Genomic DNA, 23427 nt, shown 5'->3' with positions numbered 1-23427 from the left:
ATTATTTCATTTTCTAATTAAAAATCTTTAAACTTTTTCTCGTGTACCTAATATTTCAATTATAAAAAAAAAATTATTTTAAAAATTTTGAATAAAATATTAGTTTTAATTCAATTTAATTGATTTCAGAAATTTTGATAAAATTATTTTTAATAGAATTTAAATTTTTTTCATAAATAATAATAAAATGCTTCGCAAGAATTAAATTATTTTTAATAGAATTTTAAATAAATTTATATTTATATATATATTTATAGGTATTTATAAATTTTTTTTATTTATATTTATATTTATAATTTCTCTAAAAATGTAATTATTTTCCAGTTCTATTAAAATTCTTTAAAGGAAATCAATTATTTTTTAAAATTTTCATAAAATTCTTTATAGGTATTCAATTTAAAGAAATAATCAATTACTCTATCAATTATTTTTTTTATTTAAATAATTAAATTCTTGTAGAACTTTCTAGTAAGAATTGATTTAAAAATGAATTTCAGTAAACATTTTTTATTACAATTGAATATTAAAGGTATTCTAATATAAAAATAATTGAATTTAAATGGTTCAATATAATTTTAAAGAATTTTAATAAAATTCTATGCAAACATTTAATTATTTTCCTAAAAAATCAAATTTGTTTTAGGAATTCAATTATTTTTAATATAAATACTAAAACTTATTGCAGAATTTCAATTATTTTTAATAGAATTTTAATCCAATTTCTCAAAAAATGTAATTATTATTAAAAATTTTATTAAAATTTGTCCAAAGAATTTAATTATTTAAAAATTTGTTAATAACATTCTTTATGAGAATTAAATTTTAAGAATCATTCAATTATTTTTATAATTAAAAAAATTTTCACAGGAATTCAATTATTTAAAATAGACTTTTCCTAATATTTCTTGGAAAAAATCAATTATTTAAATAGATTTTTATAAAATTCTTTGCAAGAATTCAATTATTTTTATAAATATTAAAGCTTATCGCAGGATTTCAATTATTTTTAATACAATTTTAAATTAATGCCGCAAAAAGAATAAATATTCGTAAAAATTTCAATAAAATTCTTTGAAAGAATTCAATTATTAAAAAAATTTTTAATGAAATTCTTTATAATAATTGAATTTTATTGTTTTAAATATAATTTTAATAAAATTTTTTTAAAGAATTCAATTATTTTCATAAATAACATACAATTTTCAAAAAAATATGCAATTATTTAAAACACAATTTTCATAAAATTAAAAAAAAATCAGTTCTTTAAAAAGATTTTTCTAAAACTCTTCCCAAGAATGGAATTATTTTAAAAACTTTATTAAATTTCAGTGACAAAAATTTAATTATTATCATAAATAATAAAAATAATCGCAGAATTTTAATTATTTTGAATACAATTTTAAATTAATTCCACTAAAAACGCAATTATTGTAATAATTTGAATAAAATTCTTCGCAAAAATTCAATTATTTTCAAAAATAAACTTCACAGGGATTCAATTATTTAAAACAAAATTTTCCTAATATTTTTCGAAAAAAATCAATTATTTAAATAGATTTTTTATAAAATTCTTCACAAGAATTCAATTATTTTCATAAATAATAAAATACTTCTCAGAAATTCAATTATTTTTTTAAATTTTAATAATAATCGTTGCAAGAATTCAATTATTTTTATAAATTATTAAAACTCATCGCAGGATTTCAATTATTTTTAATACAATTTTAAATAAATTCCGCTAAAAATACAATTGTGCTTAAAGTTTGTATAAAATTCTTCGAAAAATTCAATTATTTTAAAAATTTTGATGAAGTTCTTTATAAGAATTCAAATTTAAGAATTATTCAATATTATTCCATAAATTATTTATTTTTGTATTTAAATAATTGAATTCAGGTAGAAATTTCTAATAAGAATTGATCTAGAATTGAATAAAATAAAATGATTAAAGTTTTGAATAATTTTATTTATAAATTTGAACAAAAAAATGATCGAGTACGAAGCCTGGAATTAAAAAGATGAAAATAATTTTGAAGAAGTTACAGTAACAATTCTTTAGGTCAGGGGAAACGTCAAAATTTTGTCTGAAAATCAGGAAAAAGTCAGGGAAAAACAAAATTAAATTTTTTTGCCAATCCTGTTCCAGTAAATAATTATTTGTATCAAATAAATTTTATTTGAGTCAATTAATCATATTTGCTTCAAGTACTGAAATTATTGGAGCAAATAAAATTTTTTCATTCAAATAAATAATTCTTTGTATCAAATAATTTTTATTTAATTCATTTAAATGGAACTTGCATAAAAAAAAATGAAATTACTGCGGTGCAAATAAAGTTTCTCTGATTCAAGTAAATAATTCTTTGTATCAAATAATTTTTATTTAACTCAATTAAATTAAAAATCAAATAATTTTTATTTAACTCAATTGAATTAAAAATCAAATAATTTTCATTTAACTCAATTGAATTAAAAATCAAATAACTTTTATTTAACTCAATTAAATGGTGTCTGTATAAAAAACTGGAATTGTGCAAATAAAATTTCTCTGATTCAAGTAAATATTTAGTAAACTCAATTAATCTCTCCTTTGAGTAAAATTTTTTCTTCGTACATCGAATCAAATACGGCTATAAATATCTTCACCATGAATTGTCCTGTAATATTCTTTGGCGAAATTTATACCCATGTTTCTAAATTGAATAAAAAAAATACAATATTTTATACAAGAAAAGAGTCAATTTCTCTCAAGAGAAGTGCGAGAAAAACAAAAAATTGAAGTAAATTGAGAAAAACTCGTGTTTTTCCACACCTACGCTCCTGTATATTATATAGAGTTTGGGGAAAAATAGAAGAGGTGGTGAACACACACACAGTGGATGGAAAACGAAAAGAGAGTGAGAGAGAGGGTAAATATTGGCGGGAGGGTTGCGTGTAAGTTGCAGGCAGAGCATTTTACTTTGGCGCGGGTGGCTCTTGCATTCAGTCCGCTGCGATGGAGCTTCGCGAGATGAATGTCGCGACGGACGTCGATGAAACAGCGGAGCTCCTGCCGGCATCTCAACGCGATGAAGAAATTGAAAGTTATTTTATTGAATACGCCATTCAAAAGGAAATAATTAATCGAAATCGAACGAGTGCCAGTCGACGATTGCTCAATCAAGCTGCATTGCAGGGTGAACAAAGTTCCTCAAACACCAATCAAAAGGTCCTTTTGTTTATTACATCGCTTTTCATCTCTAATTACAGTCATCTCCCAATAAATTCAATCTTAGAAAAAAATATAGAATATAATACATTTATAGAAAAAATATAAAATATACCATAAATTATAAAAAAAAATTAAAAATTTATTAAGAAAATTAGAAAAAAATAGAATAGAAATAGGATTTTTATTTGCTATAAAAAAGTAGAAAAAAATCAAAATTATTGTGGTTTTTATTTTGTCAAATGTTTCAAATATATCGAAATTTGTTTATTTTTCTAAAGTTTTAAACGTTCAAATGAACCAAATTTTTCCTATTTAATTATTTTTCTTTTTTGTTTACTAATTTTTGAAAAATTGTAAATTTTGATTGATTGACAATTTTGAAAAATAGGGAAAAAATTATTTAAGAATCAATCTATATGTTAACAATGATCATTGTATTCCGGATGAATTTTCTGTATTTTTTTTTTGGTTTCCTAATTTTTTTCTGATAATTTTTCTGTTTGAATGTTTTGAGTTTTAAAATAAATGTATCAAAAATTATTTTAATTCAAATCATTATTAATTCAATTATTATTTTTAAGAATTTTTTACTAAAATTCTTCTTTAAATCGATTACTTTTCATAATTTTAGAAAAAGTTCTTTGACTGAACAGAAATCCATTTGTTTACAATATTCAACTTTTCGAAATTTCAATTATTAAAAAATTCTTTCATTAAATATATTTATTAGAAAATAAAAACTTCAAATAAAATAAAAAAAAATTCAATTAAAATTTTCAAAAAAATTAATTTTAAAATTCAATTATTTCTAAAAATTTACGCAATATTGTTTTTAATATTCAATTATTATCTAAAATTTTAACTGAAATTGATTTTTAAATCAATTTTTATTGGAAAATTTTACTAGAATTCAATTATTTAAATACAAACAAAATAATTTATTGAATAATTGAATGTTTCTTAAAATTCAATTCCCATAAAAAATTTTATCGACAAATTTTTAAACAATTGAATTCTTTAGACGAATTTTAATAAAATTTTTAAGAATTGAATTTTCGACAAGAATTTTATCACAATTTTTGAAAACATTGACTTCTTTCTGAGAATTTTATTAAATTTTTTTTTTAAATAATTGAAATATTTCGAGAAATTTTAGTAAAACTGTATTAAAAATAATTGAATTCCCGAAAAGAAATTTATTATTTATTAGAATAATTGAATTTTTGCTAAGAATTTTATAACAATTTTTGAAAACAATTGACTACTTTTTAGGAATTTTATTAAAATTGTATTGCATATAATTGAATTTCCTCAAATTCAACTTTTTTTAAAAAAATAATTGAATTGTTTTAAAGAACTCCTTTGAATATTTTGAAAATAATGGAATTTTTTGTTAACAATAATTATAATTAAAAAGAGAATTGAATTTAACAAAATTTTTCACGAATTGAATTGAATTTCTCTGAAAATGTTATTACAATTTTTTTAAAATAATTGAATTCATTTAAGAGATTTTATTAACAAATTGAAAATAGTTGAATTCTTTAGAAGAATTTTAATTGAATGTTTCTTAAAATTCAATTCCCTTAAAGAATTTTACAAACAAATTTTAGAATAATTGAATTCTTTAGACGAATTTTAATAGAATTTTTAAGAAATAATTACATTTTTTGAGGAATTCGATCAAAATTGTATTAAAAATAATTGAAATTCTGTAATGAGTTTTTATTATTTATGAAAAAAATTGAATTCCTAAAAAGAATTTTATTATATACGAAAATAATTGAATTCGTGTAAAAAATTTATTATTTATGAAAATAATAATTGAATGATTGCAAAGAAATTTATAAAAAATTTGTAAATAATTGAATTGCTGTGAAATTTTTATTATTTTATGAAAATAATTAAAGGTTTGCGTAGAATTTTATTAAATTTTTTTTAAATAATTGAATTGTTTTGGAAAATTTTTTAAAATAATTAAAATATAAATATACATAAATATAAATAATTTCTTTCAAGTTTTTAAAGTAATCGAGTTTTTTTTAACAATAACTATAATTAAAAATTTAATAATTGAATTTAACACAATTTTTTAGGAATCAAATTGAATTGAATTTTTCTGAGAATTTTATCACAATTTTTTTAAAATAATTGAATTCATTTAGAGATTTTATCAACAAATTGAAAATAGTTGAATTGCTTAGAAGAATTTTATTATTTATGTAAATAATTGAATTCTTGCGAAGAATATTATTGAGATTTTTGAAAATAATTGAATTGTTTCGAAGAAAATTATTAAAATTTAAAAAAATAATTGAATGCTTTCAAAAATTTTATTAAAATTTATAAAATTAAAATTAAAATACGGGTTTGAATAAAAATTAAACTATTGTAAATTCTTGTAATAACGATGAATAACAAAATTTTTTAAATTTATTTGTGTGCAAAGAATTAACTAAATTTTCTCTTCTGAATTAATTTTCATTTTGAAAATACTAAAAAATATTTTTCCACGCGTTGAAAATGTAAAGAGATTGCAAAAAGTCACGTGCTCCGTTGTTTTATTGCTTTTATTTGTAAATCAAACAAAATATTCGGGAAAAAGTTTAAGCTTTGGAATCTGTCAATCGAAAATTCAGTTTTTAAATTCTATTTAATCAAATTGATAGCAATACTCTATTTTTACTCTCTTTAGGCAAAAATGTTTGGATGTTCAAAAATTATTTTCTCTGAAGTAAAAAAAATTCTAAATTTTTTTTAATCTGATAAGAAATATTGAAAAAAATTTATTTTGTTTTTTTGATTAAAAAAAAAATTATTTGTTTCAAGTAAATATTCATTTGCTAATATTTATCAAATATTACTTGATTCAAATTAATTTATCTCCCAGATGAATAATATTAATAATTTATTTTTTTAATAATTATAATTAATAATAATTAATCAATGTAATTATTATTATATATTATATTTAAATAGTTTGACATTTTTTCTACATTTTTCTATTTTTCTGCTTAATAAATAATAGGGAATAATAATTTTTAGTTTATCCAAATATAAAATTATCTTAAAAATAATATTATTAATTCCAAAAGTTTGAGAAGAGAAACCCAATTTTTTAAAAAGAGAATTTTCTCAAATTTTAGGAAGATCCATGCGCGGGAATAAGTTTTATTCAAATTACTGGTCCAAATTGGCCGCCGTCACGAAAGCGAGAGGAAGCCCAGGCTCTCGAGAATTTGAGAAAAAGAGTTGAACAATCAAAATTGTGTAAAATTAATCCAGTTACGGAACCAGGAGGATTGGCTTCAACATCAGTTGCGTTGAATACCGCACAACTTCAAGAACTTGACAATCGACCGAAACTTTGGAAGAAAGTGAGTCGAAACTTAATTTACGCCCCTCGGGGCACCGATAATTATTATTCACAAAATTATACTAATTTATGCCGAGCGCGATCTATATATAACGTGTTATTATCATTATTATTGTATAATCTAAATTTTAATCCCAAAATTAAACTCTTAGAGTGAAAAAGAGAAAAAATTAATTCCATTCAAATAACCGATATTATTTGTCTATTATATTGAAATAAATATTTCCTTGAATTAAATCATTTTTATATTTAACATAATTTATTTTTTGCTGAGAATAAAGGTAATAATTAAATCACAAAATTTTATTCGAAACAATAATTTCAGTATTTCAAGTTAATGTATAACATTTAATTGATTTAAATAAAAATTATTTCATAAATAAAAATTATTTCATACAAATAATATATTTATTTTATAATAGACAAGTGAATAATTATTCCAGACTTCGTACTTGATAGTTAATTTTAAAAAAGTAGCTTAAAGACAGAAAAAGTAGTAAAAAAGTACCTAGCTAATCGAAAAATTAAATTTGACAACTCAATTTTTCTATAATTTCTTAATTACATTCAAAAATTGAATAATTTTTTAAAATAAATATTTAAATAAATATGCAAAAATTAAAAAAGTAATTCTTTCAAAATTTAATCATTTTTTTGTTAACATTTGTAAATAAAATTATTCAAAACTTTAATCATTTTGTTTTATTCAATTCTAAATGAATTCTTGTTAGAAAATTATACGAGAATTCAATTATTTAAATACAAAACTAAATTTATTGAAAAATTGCGAATATTTCTTAAATTTGAATTCTTAGGTATAATGAACTTTATCAACATTTTTAAAAATAATTGAATTTTTTCGAAGAATTGCATTAAAATTGATGATAATAATTAAATTCATTCAAGAATTTAAATTTATGAAAATAATTGAACACTTTTAAAAAATTTTATTAAAATTATTTTGAAAACAAGTCAATTATTACCTATAAAGAATTTCATTAAAATTTTTAAATATTATATTGAATTCTTTTGACGAATTTTATTAAAATTATGTTGAAAATATTTCAATTATTATAAAGAATTCAATTAAAAGTTTTTTAAATAATTTGAATTCTTTCAAAGATTTTTATTAAAAAATTTAAGAACAGTTGCATTTCTCTTGGAATTCAATTAAAATTGTATTCAAAATAATTGAAATCCTGCGATGAGTTTTATTATTTAAGAAAATAATTGAATTTTTGTCTCCAAACTTTCGTAAAGTTTTTAAAATAATTTAATTTTTCTCAAAAAATTTTATGAAAATTGTGTTTTGAATAATTGAATTTCTTTGAAAATTGTATATTATTTACAAAAATAATTGAATTTCTTTGAAAATTGTATATTATTTACAAAAATAATTGAATTTTTTAAAAGAATTTTATTTAAATTTTAATTAAAAATAATTGAAATCGGACGATGAGTTTTAATATTTATAAAAATAATTGAATTTTTGTAACGAATTTTATTGAAATTTTTAAAAAAATAATTGAATTCTCGCGAAGAATTTTATAAAAATCTATTTAAATAATGCATTTTTTTCGAAAAATATTAGGAAAATTCCATTTTAAATAATAATTGAATTCCGGTGAAAATTTTTTTATTCCTGAAGATAATTGACTGTTTCCGAATAATTTTATAAACATTTTTTTTAAATTATTCAATTTCTTTGGGAAATTTTTTATTAAAATAGTAGTAGATATTAAAAATCATTGAATTACGAAAAATTAAAATAATTGAATTGTTTTAAAGAATTTTATTAAAATTTTTTGAATTTTTTCCAATAACTTTATTAAACTATTTTAAAATAATTTTTTTATTTCCACTTTTAAAAAATTTAAAGTAGAGTAGGAAATAATTATTTACTTGAATCAAATAATTTTTATTTGAGGCAATTAAATTGTACGTACTTATGCTTCATTACAGGAAAAAAAGTTTGACTCCGTTTACACCTTAAATTCAGCCTTAAAAATAGTCTGAAGTAAGACTTTTTTTTAGTGTGGAATAATGAAATTATTGTTTCAAGTAAAATTTATTTGACTTAAATAAAATTTATTTGATTGAAGTAAATATTTATTTCGATAATAGACAAGTATCATCGGTTATTCGGTTATTTCAATGAAATGAGGAGATTTATTTAGTTAGAATATTTATTATTTCAGTTGATTGAATGAAACTAATAGTGAAACATTATTATTTTGTAAGAATCTAATTGCTTGTATCGATTTTATATATGTGTAACTCAGTGTAATTTAATTAGATTCGGTCAGCAATGTCAATATTATCCGAGATTAATTGAAACACTCGTTCAGTAGTTAACGAATTACCTCTCACTCGCTAGGATGAAAAACTTTAAAAGAACTTTATATTATCCCTTTGACCATTGAGGACTTTTTTTTCAAAGGAATTTTTATTAAAATAATATTGAGTCTATACATATACCCTATACTGATAGCTCTCTAATTTTTAATTGGTACAAATGTTTACTAATTTCAATAATTCAATTAGTCACTATGACTTTTTGCTTTTGAATTAGTAAATTTCACTTCTTACTGATCAATTAGTAAATTTAACAAATAAATTAGTAGAAATTACTATTTAGTAGTAAAATGAACTATAATTCAGTAAATTTTACTTCTTACTTTTCAATTAGTAAATTTAACAAATAAATTAATAGAAATTACTATTTAGTAGTAAAATTTACTATAATTCAAAAGCAAACAGCCAGTCACTGATTCAAATTAGTAAACTACTGATTCAAATTTAGAAAGTAGGCTTAAAACTAAATTAAGACAATTTTAGGTCTTAAAATAATACACTCTAAAGACACTCTCTTTTGATTCAGTCAAAAATGTTAAGTTCTAGTCAAAAAGAGACTGAAAGTAAGATTTACTTTTTACAGTCCATTTTTACTAATTAAAATTTAGAGACTCTTTAATTCAAACAGAATTATTCCCTGAGTATTTATACAATATTATTTATTTATTTATTATTATTTTTAGATTTAAATTTTATGGGATTCTCTCTCTCTCTCTCTCTCTCTCTCTCTCTCTCTCTCTCTCTCTCTCTCTCTCTCTTTAGAAAAGCTTTGTGTCTCCTTTAGCAGCGTCCATGTACTTGCGTTTCTCGTTTGACTATATAGGACTCAGCTAGCTATTTTGCATAATTAAATCATTTATCTTCTGGACACCCTGATACAAGTTCTCTCTCATGCTCCTCAGTTAGTGCATTTCTATGGTAATCAGATGCACACTCTAGCTAATTCAAATTTAGGTCATTCTCGTCAATTCCACTTGGTTATTTCAATTAAATACTCCTGTTTCGCAATATGTTTCAAAGTACATTTCTATAGTTGCGTGTTTCAATTTGTTATTCGAAAAAGCAGTTTTCCCGCGCGTTCGCATTGTCTTTTCAAATATATTTGCTCATTTATGAACGCAGTGTAAATTACCTGCTATATATAGTGTATTAAAGGCAAGGGCTTGTTATATAATAAAACGACATTTTCAAACATTTTATCGCAGAGGGAAAATATACTAATTAACGCACGTTTTCATTTTCATTTACAAATTTATATTTCTCTTCGACACTGTATTTTTTTTTGTTTGTTTGTTGTAATTTTATATTTCGTCTCGTTATATTTATTATTTATAAAATAAATGGTAATTTTTAATGAGAAAAGTATATTTATCGTCTGACTGAAGGTTGACTTGGACTACTTGTATTTTTCTTGGTCTGACTAAAGACTGGTTTTTACTACCGTGAGACAGATTTTTATACTTCTTCTCCTTACATTTAGGTATAATGTTTATAATAATTATAAAATCATTTTTATAATTTTTAGTGAAAAATATATTTATGGTCTGACTGAAGGTTGACTTGTACTACTTATATTTTTCTTGGTCTGACTAAAGAATGGTTTTTTCTACCGTGAGACAGATTTTATATTTCTTTTCCTTATAATGAAAATTATACATTTTTTTAAAAAAATTATTCACGAAAATAATTGAATTCTTTTAAGAAATTTTATTAAAATTATATTGAAAACAATTCAATTAATATAAAGAATTTCATTAAAATTTTTTAAAATAATTGAATTCTTTCAAAGAATTTTATTCCAATTTTTAAGAATAATAAGAATAATAAAGAATAATTATTTTTAATTATTTAACTTTAATAAAGTTTTGAAAATTGTATGTTATTTATCAATTAAAATTCTTTCAAAAAAATTTATTAAAATTATATTGAAAACAATTCAATTATTATAAAGAATTTCATTAAATGTTTTTTAAATAATTGAATAAATTTTTTCAAGGAATTTTATTAAAATTTTAAAAAATGATGGCATTTTTCGTGGAATTTATTTAAAATTGTATTAAAAATTGAAATTCTGCGATGAGTTTTAATATTTATAAAAATAATTGAATTCTTGCAACGATTATTATTAAAATTTTACAAAATAATTGAATTTCTGAGAAGTATTTTATTATTTATAAAAATAATTGAATTCTTGTGAAGAATTTCATAAAAATCTATTTAAATAATTGATTCTTTTCGAAAAATATTAGGAAAATTTTCTTTTAAATAATTGAATTCCTATGAAGTTTATTTATAAAACTAATTGAATTTTTCGAAGAATTTTATTTAAATTTTTAAGAATATTTGCGATTTTAGCGGAATTAACATAAAATTATATTAAAAATAATTGAAATCCTGCGATGAGTTTTATTATATATGAAAATAATTGAATTTTTGTCACTTAACTTTAATAAAGTTTTTAAAATTGTATGTTATTTATATGAAAATAATTGAATTCTTTCAAAAAAATTTACTAAAATTATATTGAATACAATTCAATTAATATAAAGAATTTCATTAAATGTTTTTTAAATAATTGAATTTTTTCAAGGAATTTTATTAAAATTTTTAAAAATTATGTCATTATTCTCGTGAAATTTATTTAAAATTGTATTAAAAATTGAAATTCAGCGATGAGTTTTAATATTTATAAAAATAATTGAATTCCTTCAACGGTTATTATTAAAATTTTAAAAATAATTTAACTCCTGAGAAGAATTTTATTATTTAAAAAAATAATTCAATGCTTGCAAATAATTTTTTTAAAAATCTATTTAAATAATTGTTTTTTTTATTCGAAAAATATTAGAAAAATTCTACTTTAAATTCTGCTGATTTAAATAATTGAATAACAAAATTCATAAGCAGGAATTAAATTATTTTCAAAAATTATATTAAACTTTCTTTATCAAAAATTATAAATTTATCTTTAGAAGTAATAAAATTTTTCGCAAAAATTGAATAATTTTCAAAAATTTTAATAAATTTTTTGGCTAATTTTCAACAATAATTTATAAATAAAAAAATTCTTCTCAGGATTTCAAATCTGTTAAATAAAATTTTTTGCAAGATCCAGGAAAAAAAATAAAAATTTTGTGGCAACCCCGAACAAAATTATTTATTTCTCCGTGTTGAAATTGAAAGGAAAATAAAGATTGTAAGCAAAATGAATTTATAGGAAAAAATTGTTATAGCGTGGAGTGATAATCTCGTGACTGAAGAGCATTATAAAGTGCAAGAACCTCGTTGCGGCGTATCAGGGACCGAGAGAATGCATTTCGAGGCAAGTTTCAAGAGTTTTAGACTCGCCAGTCAGCCAGCCATCGTGGGGGTCAAGGTCATACCTTTCATCTAATTTCCATTCTGGACCGGAAGTGCATGCGCGCCGTGATTGTGAATAAAGTCGAGAGGAAATTTTTTTTTCACATTTATATTGCATCTAATGCTAAATATGAATTGGAATTCAGGATAATCTATATCTAAAGGCATCAGTAGAGAGTATTATAATACTCCCACGAATTCACGAGTAAATGTCTGGTCTTAAATATCCACTTTTCTTCTTCTGCATCACTATCATTATTATTATTATTATTAATTTTATTACAATCATCAATAATAGATAATAATTGTCGTCATCATTTGACAAAATTCTCAGTTTGACCTTTTAACAAATTAAATTTTAACGATCGATTATTGCATATACACGTGTAATATCGTGAGATACATCTTCTCTCGTCTTTTGATGTCAAACAAAGAGGAAAGAAAAAAGACTTGAGACCACTATTTAGAAACTGCGGAGTTAATATTTATTTATATTTCATAACAGATTTGATTACTAGTGAAAAAAATAGATTTGAAGGTGAGGAATTAAAATAATAATATTTGTTTTTACTTTATCAGAGTTGACAGACGAAATTTTTACTTTTTCCCTAACCGTAAAGAATATATTCTGCGATTTATTCTAAAAATGATTAGATAAAAAAAAGTTCTATTATACATATATAATTATTATTTTTCCATAGAAATTAAAATATTCAAATAAAATTTCTATTTGCAACAAATAAATAACATAGTTTATTCTGAGACAAATATATGTTTATTTAACTAAAATAAAATATATTTTGATTGAAATAAATTTTTTCTCTGTGCGTTATAAAAAATTTGAATAAAAATTCTACAAAAAAATTGGATATAATTTGTTTCTCGGAGTGTAATAATTATTTTCAATTCATTTCTAATTATTTTTCTCGAATGAATTTAGTTATCAAAATTTTTAATGCAGTTCTTCGTAAAAATTCAATTATTTTAAAAAATTTTGATAAAGTTCTTTATAAGAGTTCAAATTATAAGAAATATTCGCAATTATTCAATAAATTTACTTTTGTAATTAATTAATTTATTTATTTATTATTTAATTAATTTTAATTTCAATTATTATTTTTAAGAATTTTTTTTCTAAACTTCTTCTTTAAATCAATTTATATATTCTTGAAAAAGTTCTTTGACAATTTTCAAATTCATTTCTTTACAATTTCCAATTTTACGAAATTTCAATTATTCATAAATTCTTTAATTAAATAAATATTAGAAAATAGAAACTAAAAATAATATTAAAAAAACTCAAATAAACTTTTTCAAAAAAAAAAAAAATTGAAAATTCCATTATTTCTAAAAATTTACGCTATATTGCTTTTAATATTCAATTATTATCTAAAATTTTAACTGAAATTCATTTTTAAATCGATTTTTATTTAAAAATTCTACTAGAATTCAATTATTTAAATACAAATAAAATGCAACTAAATAATTTATTGAATAATTGAACGTTTCTAAAAATTCAATTCCCATAAAAAATCGTTATCAACAAATTTTCAAATAATTGAATTCTGTCAACGAATTTTAATAAAATTTTTAAGAATAATTACATTTCATTAATTTTCGAGAAATTCCTGTAAAATTTTATTAAAAATAATTGAAATTCTGCATTGAATTTTATTATTTATGAAAATAATTGAATTCTTGAGAAGAATTTTATTAAAATTTTCAAAAATAATTAAATTCTTGTAAAAAATTAACAGGAATTCAATTATTTTTAAAAATTTTATTAAAATTCTTGGCATACATTAAAAATAACAAAATTCTTAGCAAATCTTCAATTATTACTGTCAGAAATTTTAATAAAATTTTTCGCAAGAATTTAAATATTTTCGTAAAATAATAAAAATCTTTGGAGAGATTCAATTATTTTCAAAATTCTTAATAAAATTCTTCGCAAGCATTCAATTATTTTCAAAAATATACGAATTTTAGCAGAAATTTAAACATTTTAAAAAGTATTGATAAAACTTTTTTTTGGTAGAAAAATAATAATAATTGAAAATAATTGAATTCCTAAAAGGAATTTTATTACTTTTGAAATAATAATTGAAATTTTGCAATGAATTTTATTAGAATTTTTGAAAATAATTGAAATATTTAATGAATTTTATTAAAATTTTTGAAAATAATTGAATTTTGCTATTTTATTTATAAAGATAATTGAGATGTTGAACATTTTTTATAGATTTTTTGAAAATAATTTAATTTCGGAAAAGAATTTTAATATTTCTAAAGATAATTGAAATTTTGACGAGAATTATTAAAAATTTTTTTATTAAAAATTTTTGAATTTCTGCGAAGAATTTTATTACTTTTGAAAATAATTGAAATTTTGCAATGGATTTTATTAAAATTTTTGAAAATAATTGAATTCGTGTGATAAATATTGTCAATTATGAAAAGAATTGAAATTTTTTGATGAATTTTATTAAAATTTTTGAAAATAATTGAATTTTGGCGAAGAATTTTGCTATTTATTTATAAAGATAATTGAAATGTTAACAATATGTTTTAGATTTTTTGAAAATAATTGAATTTCGGAGAAGAATTTTAATATTTCTAAAGAAAATTGAAATTTTGACGAGAATTTAAAAAAAAATTTGAACATAATTGAATTTTTGGGAAGAATTTTATTACTTTTAAAAATAATTGAAATTCTTGCGAAAAATGTTCTTAAATTTTTTGAAAATATAATTTAAATTCCTTGATTAATTGACAAAAGAGAACAGAATATATTTTTGTAGTACACCATTGTCTCAAAAATTGCAGTTAGTTGTTTTTTATCGTCCTCCCTTGAAAGAAGGAAAAACTAAAGCATTTACTTGTTGAATTGTTTTATCATGTTAGAAAAACATTTAACTGGAGTGGGTTTTTCGCAGTCGAAGTAGTGTGTGTGTGTGTGTATATGTAAGATATTTTTCCGAAAGTAGAAAATAAAAAGTCGAAACGAGAGAAAAGTCTCGAGTCATGTATCACTGTTCACGTGTTACGTGCTCCTGAAACTGGAATATACTTCTTTTACCGGAAAAAGAGACGCCCTGACCTTGTTCAATGGGCAACGTTAAGGTGGGTCGGACTTACTTTTCTGGTTAGGGGGACAAGAGAAAATGCAGGAGACGAAGGCTGTGGGGATGAAAAACGAGGCCACCCACGTGTACCATTCGAATAAGCGGCTTCTCCCTGAATATTATAAACTTCACTTTTCACTTTTTCAGGTGTTTGCATCTCACACTTTCAAGGAAAATTAAACTATTTTATTTTTATTGAAATGCATTTTACATGAATAGTAAATTTCAATTATTCTCGTTGTCATTGAAACTTTCTTTACTCGGGAAAATAAACATTTCCTTCTTTTAAGTTTTATTTTCTAATTATGCTTTTAAGTTGCGATGGGGAAAAGTTTCTTATAATTTCTGTCGAAGATCATTTTTATCACTTATTCATTAAATTGAAATTTAATTTTCATCCACATTGAGAAAAAATAAACTTCAGGATAATATAATCAGGGTTGCCACAGAATTCATGGAAATTTTTTAAGAACAACTGATTACGTAAATTTAATATATGTTCAAAAAATAGAAAAAAATTCTCGTCAAAATTTCAATTATCTTTATAAATCATAAAATTCTACTCCGAAATTAAATTATTTTCAAAAAATTTAATGAAATTCTTCGCAGAATTTCAATCATTTTCAAAAATTTTCCTCATTTCAAATATTTTTAATGTATTTTAATAAAATTTTCCAAAAGAATTCAATTATTTAAACAAACTTTTAATAAAAATTTCCCAGGAATTCAATTCCTTACCAATTTTTTAAAAATTTCTTCGAACTAATTCAATTATTTTTAATTTTTTAATGAAGTTCCTCGAAAGAATTCAAATATGTTCAGAGAATTGAAAAAAATAGTTCTGAGAAATTCAATTATTTCGAAAAATTTAAATAAAATTCTTTTAAAAATTCTATTATTTAAAAAAATTTTGACTAAATTCTTTACAAGATTTATTTTATAAAATTTCAATTTTAATAAAATTTTCCTGTACAATTCAATTATTTTCAATACAATTATTCTTAAGAATTTAATTATTTTCACAAATAACACATTTTTTTATAGGAATTCAATTATTTAAAAAAATTCGAATACAATTCTTCGCAAGTAATCAATTATTTTTATAAATAATAAAATTCTTCTCAGGAATTCAATTGTTTTTGAAAATTTTAATAAAATGCTTTATAAATTTGAAAAATTATAATAAAATTGATTATAGAATACAATTATTTTCGTAAAATATAATATCATTCCTAGGAATACAATTATTGTCAAAAATGTTTGTAAAAATCTTCGAAACAATTCAATTATTTTCGTAAAAAATAACATTTTTCTAAACAATTCAATTATTTAAGAAATTTTAATAAAATTCTTCCCAAGAATTCAATTCTTTTCAAAAATAAACATTTTCACAGAAATTCAATTATTTAAAAAAAATGTAATAAAATTCTTCGTCAGATTTCAATTATTGTCAATAAATAACAAAACTTATCTCACAATTTAAATTATTTTTTAAATACAATTTAAAATAAAATGATAAAAAATTACATTTATTCTTAAATTTCTTTTTAATATTCGCCGAAAGAATTCAATTATTTTTTAAAATGTTTGTAAAAATCTTCGAAACAATTTAATTATTTTCGTAAAAAATAACATTTTTCTAAACAATTCAATTATTTAAGAAATTTTAATAAAATTCTTCCCAAGAATTCAATTCTTTTCAAAAATAAACATTTTCACAGAAATTCAATTATTTAAAAATAAATTTAATGAAATTCTTCGTCAGATTTTAAATATTTTCAATTATTTTCTTAAATAACAAAACTTATTCCAGAATTTCAATTATTTTTTAAACAATTTTAAATAAAATGATAAAAAATTGCATTTATTCTTAAATTTTTTTAATATTCGTCAAAAGAATTTAATTATTTTTAAAAATGTTTTTAAAAATCTTCCAAACAATTCAATTATTTATTTATTATTATTTTTTTATTCATTTACGGGCATTGATTATTATTTGTACATAAAGTTTTTATTTTTTAATTGATAAAATTTAATAAAATTCTTCCCAAGAATTCAATTCTTTTCAAAAATAACATTTTCCACAGTAATTCAATTATTTAAAAAAAATTAATAAAATTGTTGACGGATTTTAATTATTTTTAATTTTTATTGAAATTTCTCGATAGAATTTAATTATTTTCAAAAAGTTTTTAAAAATTCTGAGAAATTCAATTATTTAACAAAATTTAAGTAAAATTCTTCACAAGAAACTATATAATTATTTTCATAAATAATATTATTTTTCTCCGGAATTCAATTATTTTCGAAAATAAAATTCTTCACAGGAATTCAAATATTTAAAACAATTTTTAATAAATTTCTTTTCAAGAATTCAATGTCTTTCATACATAACGCAAATTATCGCTGAATTTAAATGATGTTTTATACAATTTAAAATAAAATGATAGAGAATTGCATTTATTCTTAATATTAATTTTTAAATTCGACGAAAAGAATTCAATTATTTTTTAAAAATTTTTGTTAAAATTCTTCATAAAAATTCAATTTTAAGAAATATTCAATTATTTAGTAAATTATTTATTTGTATATTTAATTAATTGAATTCTCGAAAAATTTTCTAATAAAAAGTGATTAAAAAAAGAATTTCTCTTAAAATTTTAAATTATAATTGAATATTAAAAGCATTATAGCGTGAATTTTTAGAAATAATTGAATTTTGAAGAGGGTTAAAATTTGAATTTATATTTACAATATTCTTATGATATAAAATAATGATTTTATCACTCTGTCATCTTAAATTTATTATAAATCAAGAAATTAAATATTCCGTAAGTGAGGCTAAATTCGCTCAATTTTTCAATTCTTTTTTAAATAACTTCGGGAAACGATGAAAATAAACATTGGCACTGAAAATATATAATCTTTAACCCTTTATCTTTCCTATTACTGCATAAAGAAATTGAAATATGTTGCAGAAAATTATTTATAAGCCGTTTTTTTGTGAGCGACTTTACCTTTAATGATAGATCGTCCAACGTCCTTCCGGCAGGACGAAAAAGACTCAGGTGAGTCCCTCCGAAATCACTAAAGAAAACTAACATGGATCCAGATAAATAAAAAATGATATATATCATTGGAAAGGTAACGAAACAAGCTTTTAGCGCATATAAATATCGAGCTTGTAAGTTCAAAACTAAGGGCTGGGTAGTTTGAAGAAGTTACATGTTCCAAAAATTCACATAATTTTTAGTCACAGAATGACGAAGCCCGGTCCTGCCGGCAGGACGCTTTTCGCTTTATTTAAGAGAGTGCCTAGCCCAGGTTTATAAATTTAAAGACTCGATATTTACATCATTTGAAAGCTTGTTTCATTACCTTTCCAACGATATATTTAGTTTTATATTTATCTGCTTCCATATTAATTTTATAGAGCAATTTCGAAGGGACTCGCGCCTGAGTCTATACTCAAATATACTGAAAAATATTAAAAATGAATTTTTTTTTAATTAAAAAATTAGGTTTCATTCTTTGAACGTTTCTGAAGAGAAAGAGACTTGTCCGGTCAAAAAATATTGATTTTTGGGGATTTTACATTAAATTTACGAAAAAATGTTTTTTTCACTGTTTAAAAACATAGCAAGTTTGAAGGCTTTGAAAAATGGTTTAAATTATTATTTTAAAAAGTCAAAAATATGGATTTTTTCGTCTTTTCGTCTACTTTAATCCCAAGGAGTGCCAGAAAAGAAAAGTTGAATTCCCTTTTTTTAAAAGCCTTTTTTTCGGAACATCCTTCCGGCAGGACGGGCGTTTGGACGATTTATCATTAAATGATGGGTAAATTCGCTCACCATTATTATTCTGGCAAAATATATTATAATCTGCAAAAATAAAACTAAATATTCTTTAGAATCAATAAAGAAAAAAATTAAGAACAATATTCAAAGTTATTGGAATAAATATTTAATATTGTTTTATCAATAAGTAATTAGATTCAATCATTCAATCAAACGTACTCATAACCATAAAAAAACAAGGTTAAGTTTGACAGTTTAGTGCTTAAACCGTTTTAAATCGTTTAATTTTCAGTTATAAGAGTACTATTATTTCAAAAAATCGAATTATAAATTAAAGTAATTAACATACTTAAAATATCCAGGCCCAAACATCTTTTTTGTAGACTTATTTCCTGAGCGAATTTACACAACAAATTTGAATTTTTTTTTTTTAATTGATTTTTTGCAGAATCTGTTTATTGCTTTAGTTTTTGTGCTTTATGAAAATCATGTTGGAGATACAGGAAATGAAATGTTCAGAAGTATTCAACTTAAAAATTTTGAAGTAAAGCTTTATTCCCTACTTTTTCATACTACTTGTTCAATATGAAAATTATTCACTTGTGTTTTAAATATAATTTCTACTGAAAGTTACCAATGAATTTGCTGCAAATAAATTTTAAATTAAAGTTTACCATTTATATTAACCAAAACAATTGTAAATCTTAAATATTTCTGTCTAAAAAGTATGTTAATCGAATTTTAAAAAATAGACATCGGTTGAGCGAATTTACCCTACATGAGCGAATTTAGCCTCACTTACGGTTTATTTAAAATCAGAATATTCTTCAGGATCAGAGAAAAGGGTAAAATTTTGTCTGGAAATCAGGGAAAAGTCAGGGAAAACAGTCTAAGTTTAGTCAGTCCTCCATGCTAAAGAGATATAAGTAGTAAAAATAGGTCTTATTAGTCAGACCAGGAAGAAACTTTATCACAATGGTAAAAATCTGTCTCTTAGTAGTAAAAACCAGTCTTTAGTCAGACAAAAAAAAGTCAAGTAGTACAAGTCAACCTTCAGTCAGACCATTAATATATTTTTTTATTAAAAATTACCTTATTTTATAATAATTATAAACGTAAGATGACGAAATATAAAATCTTGTTCTCTCAGTAGTAAAAACCAGTCTTTAGTCAGACCAGAAAAAAATACAAGTAGTACAAATCAACTTTCAGTCAGACCATAAATATATTATACGAACCGTTCGCTCGAATAACGGCTTAAGTGTTTTTGAGGCATTTTGGAAAGTCTTAAAATTAACACTAATTTATAAATTATAGGTAATTTAAAGCATTACTATTTAATTTAATAGGTTTTGCTTTAAACAATTCCAATCAAACATTATAATTTAGATGTTAATTAACAGGATGGTAAGCGTCTTTTGAAAAACGGCTTAAATCAACTTAAGCCGTTGTTCGAGCGAACGGTTCATACGATCTGGTAAATACGTTAATTTATTTAATTAACAAAAAGATTTTCTATGTAGAAAAAGAGTTTTTTTTTTGAAAGTTTAAGTAGTTTTGAAGAATTTTTTTTCGCTATTAGACCAACAAATTGATATAATGCCAAAAGATTGACGTGATACGTTGATGCCAATCGATTTGCTGGCATCTATCCAAAAACTTCATAGTCATCTCGCTAACTCGCCGGAAAGAAGAGGTTTTCAGTGTCTATAAATCATGCAGATAACCAGAGTTGGTAAAGGGAAACGATGTCGAGTTGTCTATACAGGATTGACGTAAATCGCTTTCAGATCTTTCACTTTTATATTGGTCAATCAATCTTGAAAAATTTATTTTAATTTCATTATCTTCTTATCAGCAATTTTTCAATTATTAATATTCGGTTTTATAAACAATTTCATATTTACTTTTTTTCAAAAAAAAAAAATATTAAAAATTCGAAAAAATGTATAAATCAAATAATTTTTATTTAAATCAAATAAATTTTTTTTCAGTATGTTTTAAGAAAGTAATAAATATTCAAAAAAATATTAATTCTTCCAAAAGATATTCTAAAAAAAGATTTTTTACACCAATTTAAAAAATACTTTCAATTAAAAAAAGAAGAGAAAAACTGATAGTAATTATTTTATTCCGCTTGTTTGACGCAGTTCGAGTTTTACACGAGAAATGTTTTATAAATTCCTTTTTAAATGAGTGAAAAAAATCATTTTCTGAATAGTAGAAACAATTTAAAACACACGCCATGTTATTTGAAAAATCCTCTCTAACTTGATTTCAACAAAAAAAAAAAGTAAACTTTATCCAACGTTATATGGGAATTTAAATTTAAAAACATTAATTCTACTTTTCAGTTTTATGAAAAAAAATAAAATTTAAGAAATGAATGTAAAAAAAGAAAATTAAAAAAGCAAAAAAATCCTAAAAAATTAACTACTTATAAAAGAGTTAAAATAAAATATAAAACGTTTTATAAAAGTTAAAAAGAATTAAACATTCAAACTTGAAATTTAAAACATTTAATTATGAGATTAATTAATTAATTAATTTTGACATGAATTGGTTTAATTTTTACAATTTCTCACATATTTAAAATAAATATGTGAATAATAAGAATATGCGAATAATTCACATTTCGACAATGAAACTAAAGCCAAAACAATTTGTTTGTTGAGGTTGAAACTTTATCTACAACATTACGAGAGACTCAAAAGTGAAAATTAATTAAATAATTCAACTACTTTTGATAAAAAAAGAAAAAATTAAAAAGGAAAAATTTAAAAAAGAATAATTTGAAAAAGAAACATAATTTTAATGCAATGAAATGTAAGAAATTCAAAATTCCATCTAAAGTGTATTATAGAAAATAAACTGAAAACATTCCTCGGAAAATACTAAAAGAACAATTCTTCGTTAAACGCAATAATAAATTATACACATCAAAGACACTAACATAGCAATAAAATTTCAAAAACTTGCCGAAACTTTCTAACATCAATTTCGAAGTAAAGTTCACTTCCTAAATAACCCACAAATTCATTTCTAATTAAATTCACGTCACTTAATCAAAGAAACTTTACTTTTCCAACGAAACTTGTCCTCTTCTTGTTTCCTCTATTTAGAAAACTTCAACTTCGTTATAGAAAATATAAAGAAGAAAAGTTATATTGTACAAAAGAAATTGCAAGTAATGATAAAAAAAGAAGAAAAGAAAACAAAAAGTATTTTTTATATTTTCCCAACATTTTTTTGGATTTATAATAAAATTAGCTCACTATTTCATAAATATAGTAAAATTCTTCAGAGGAAATAGTAAAATTTTTCAAAAATTTCAATAAAATTCTTGACGACAATTAAATTATTTATAAAAATTTTAATAAAATTCTTCGCAAGAGTTCAATTGTTTTCAATTCAATTTTAATAAAATTCTTTTCAAGAATTCAATTATTATTTTCTATATAATAAAATTCTTCGCAGGAATTCAATTATTTTCAACACAATTTTAATAATTATTATAAAAATTAATTCAAAGGTTTTCATAAAATTTCTAATAAGAATTCCATTATTTTTTAAAAAATTAAATAAAATTATTCACAGCAAGAATTGAATTCTTTTTTATAAAAAATAAAATGTTCCATATTATTTCAATTATTTTTAACAAATTTTAATTAAATTCTTCACAAGAATTCAATTATTTTTACATAAATAATAAAAATTTTCACAGGAATTCAATTGTTTTTAATTCAATTTTAATAAAATTCTTTTCATGAATTCAACTATTATTTTCTATATAATAAAATTCTTCGCAGGAATTCAATTATTTTCAACACAATTTTAATAATTATTATTAAAATTAATTCAAAATTTTGGATAACATTTCTAATAAGAATTCAATTATTTTTAAGAAATTGAATAAAATTATTCTCAGCAACAATTGATTTCTTTTATATAAAAAATAAAATTTTTAAAATATTAATTTAATTATTTTTAACAAATTTTAATAAAATTCTTCACAGGAATTCAATTATTTTTATATAAAAATTTAATTTTTCACAGGAATTCAATTATTTTTTGTAAAAAAAACTACTTCACAGGAATCCAATTATTTTCAATCCAATTTGAATGAAATTCTTCGCAAAAAGTCAAATAAAAGAATTCTTCACAAGAATTGAATTATTTTTATATAAATAGTAAAATTTTTCA

The 23427-nt window shown here is 21.0% G+C and overlaps 1 protein-coding gene across 1 annotated transcript in view; it reads left to right on the top strand.

The window, feature by feature from the left end:
• The first annotated feature begins 2925 nt into the window (after positions 1-2925).
• LOC122507003 (repressed by EFG1 protein 1-like) overlaps positions 2926-23427 on the top strand; it is a 51987-nt gene continuing 31485 nt past the window's right edge. The window contains exons 1-2 of the mRNA XM_043619477.1: positions 2926-3208; positions 6358-6588. Of these exons, the coding sequence (XP_043475412.1) occupies positions 2996-3208; positions 6358-6588 (444 nt within the window). The 5' untranslated portion in view covers positions 2926-2995. The remainder of the gene's footprint in view (positions 3209-6357; positions 6589-23427) is intronic.

Source organism: Leptopilina heterotoma, unplaced genomic scaffold (assembly GCF_015476425.1).
Source record: "Leptopilina heterotoma isolate Lh14 unplaced genomic scaffold, ASM1547642v1 Lhet_44, whole genome shotgun sequence".
Classification (NCBI taxonomy): Eukaryota; Metazoa; Arthropoda; class Insecta; order Hymenoptera; family Figitidae; genus Leptopilina; species Leptopilina heterotoma.
This window is presented reverse-complemented; position numbering and strand designations above follow the sequence as displayed.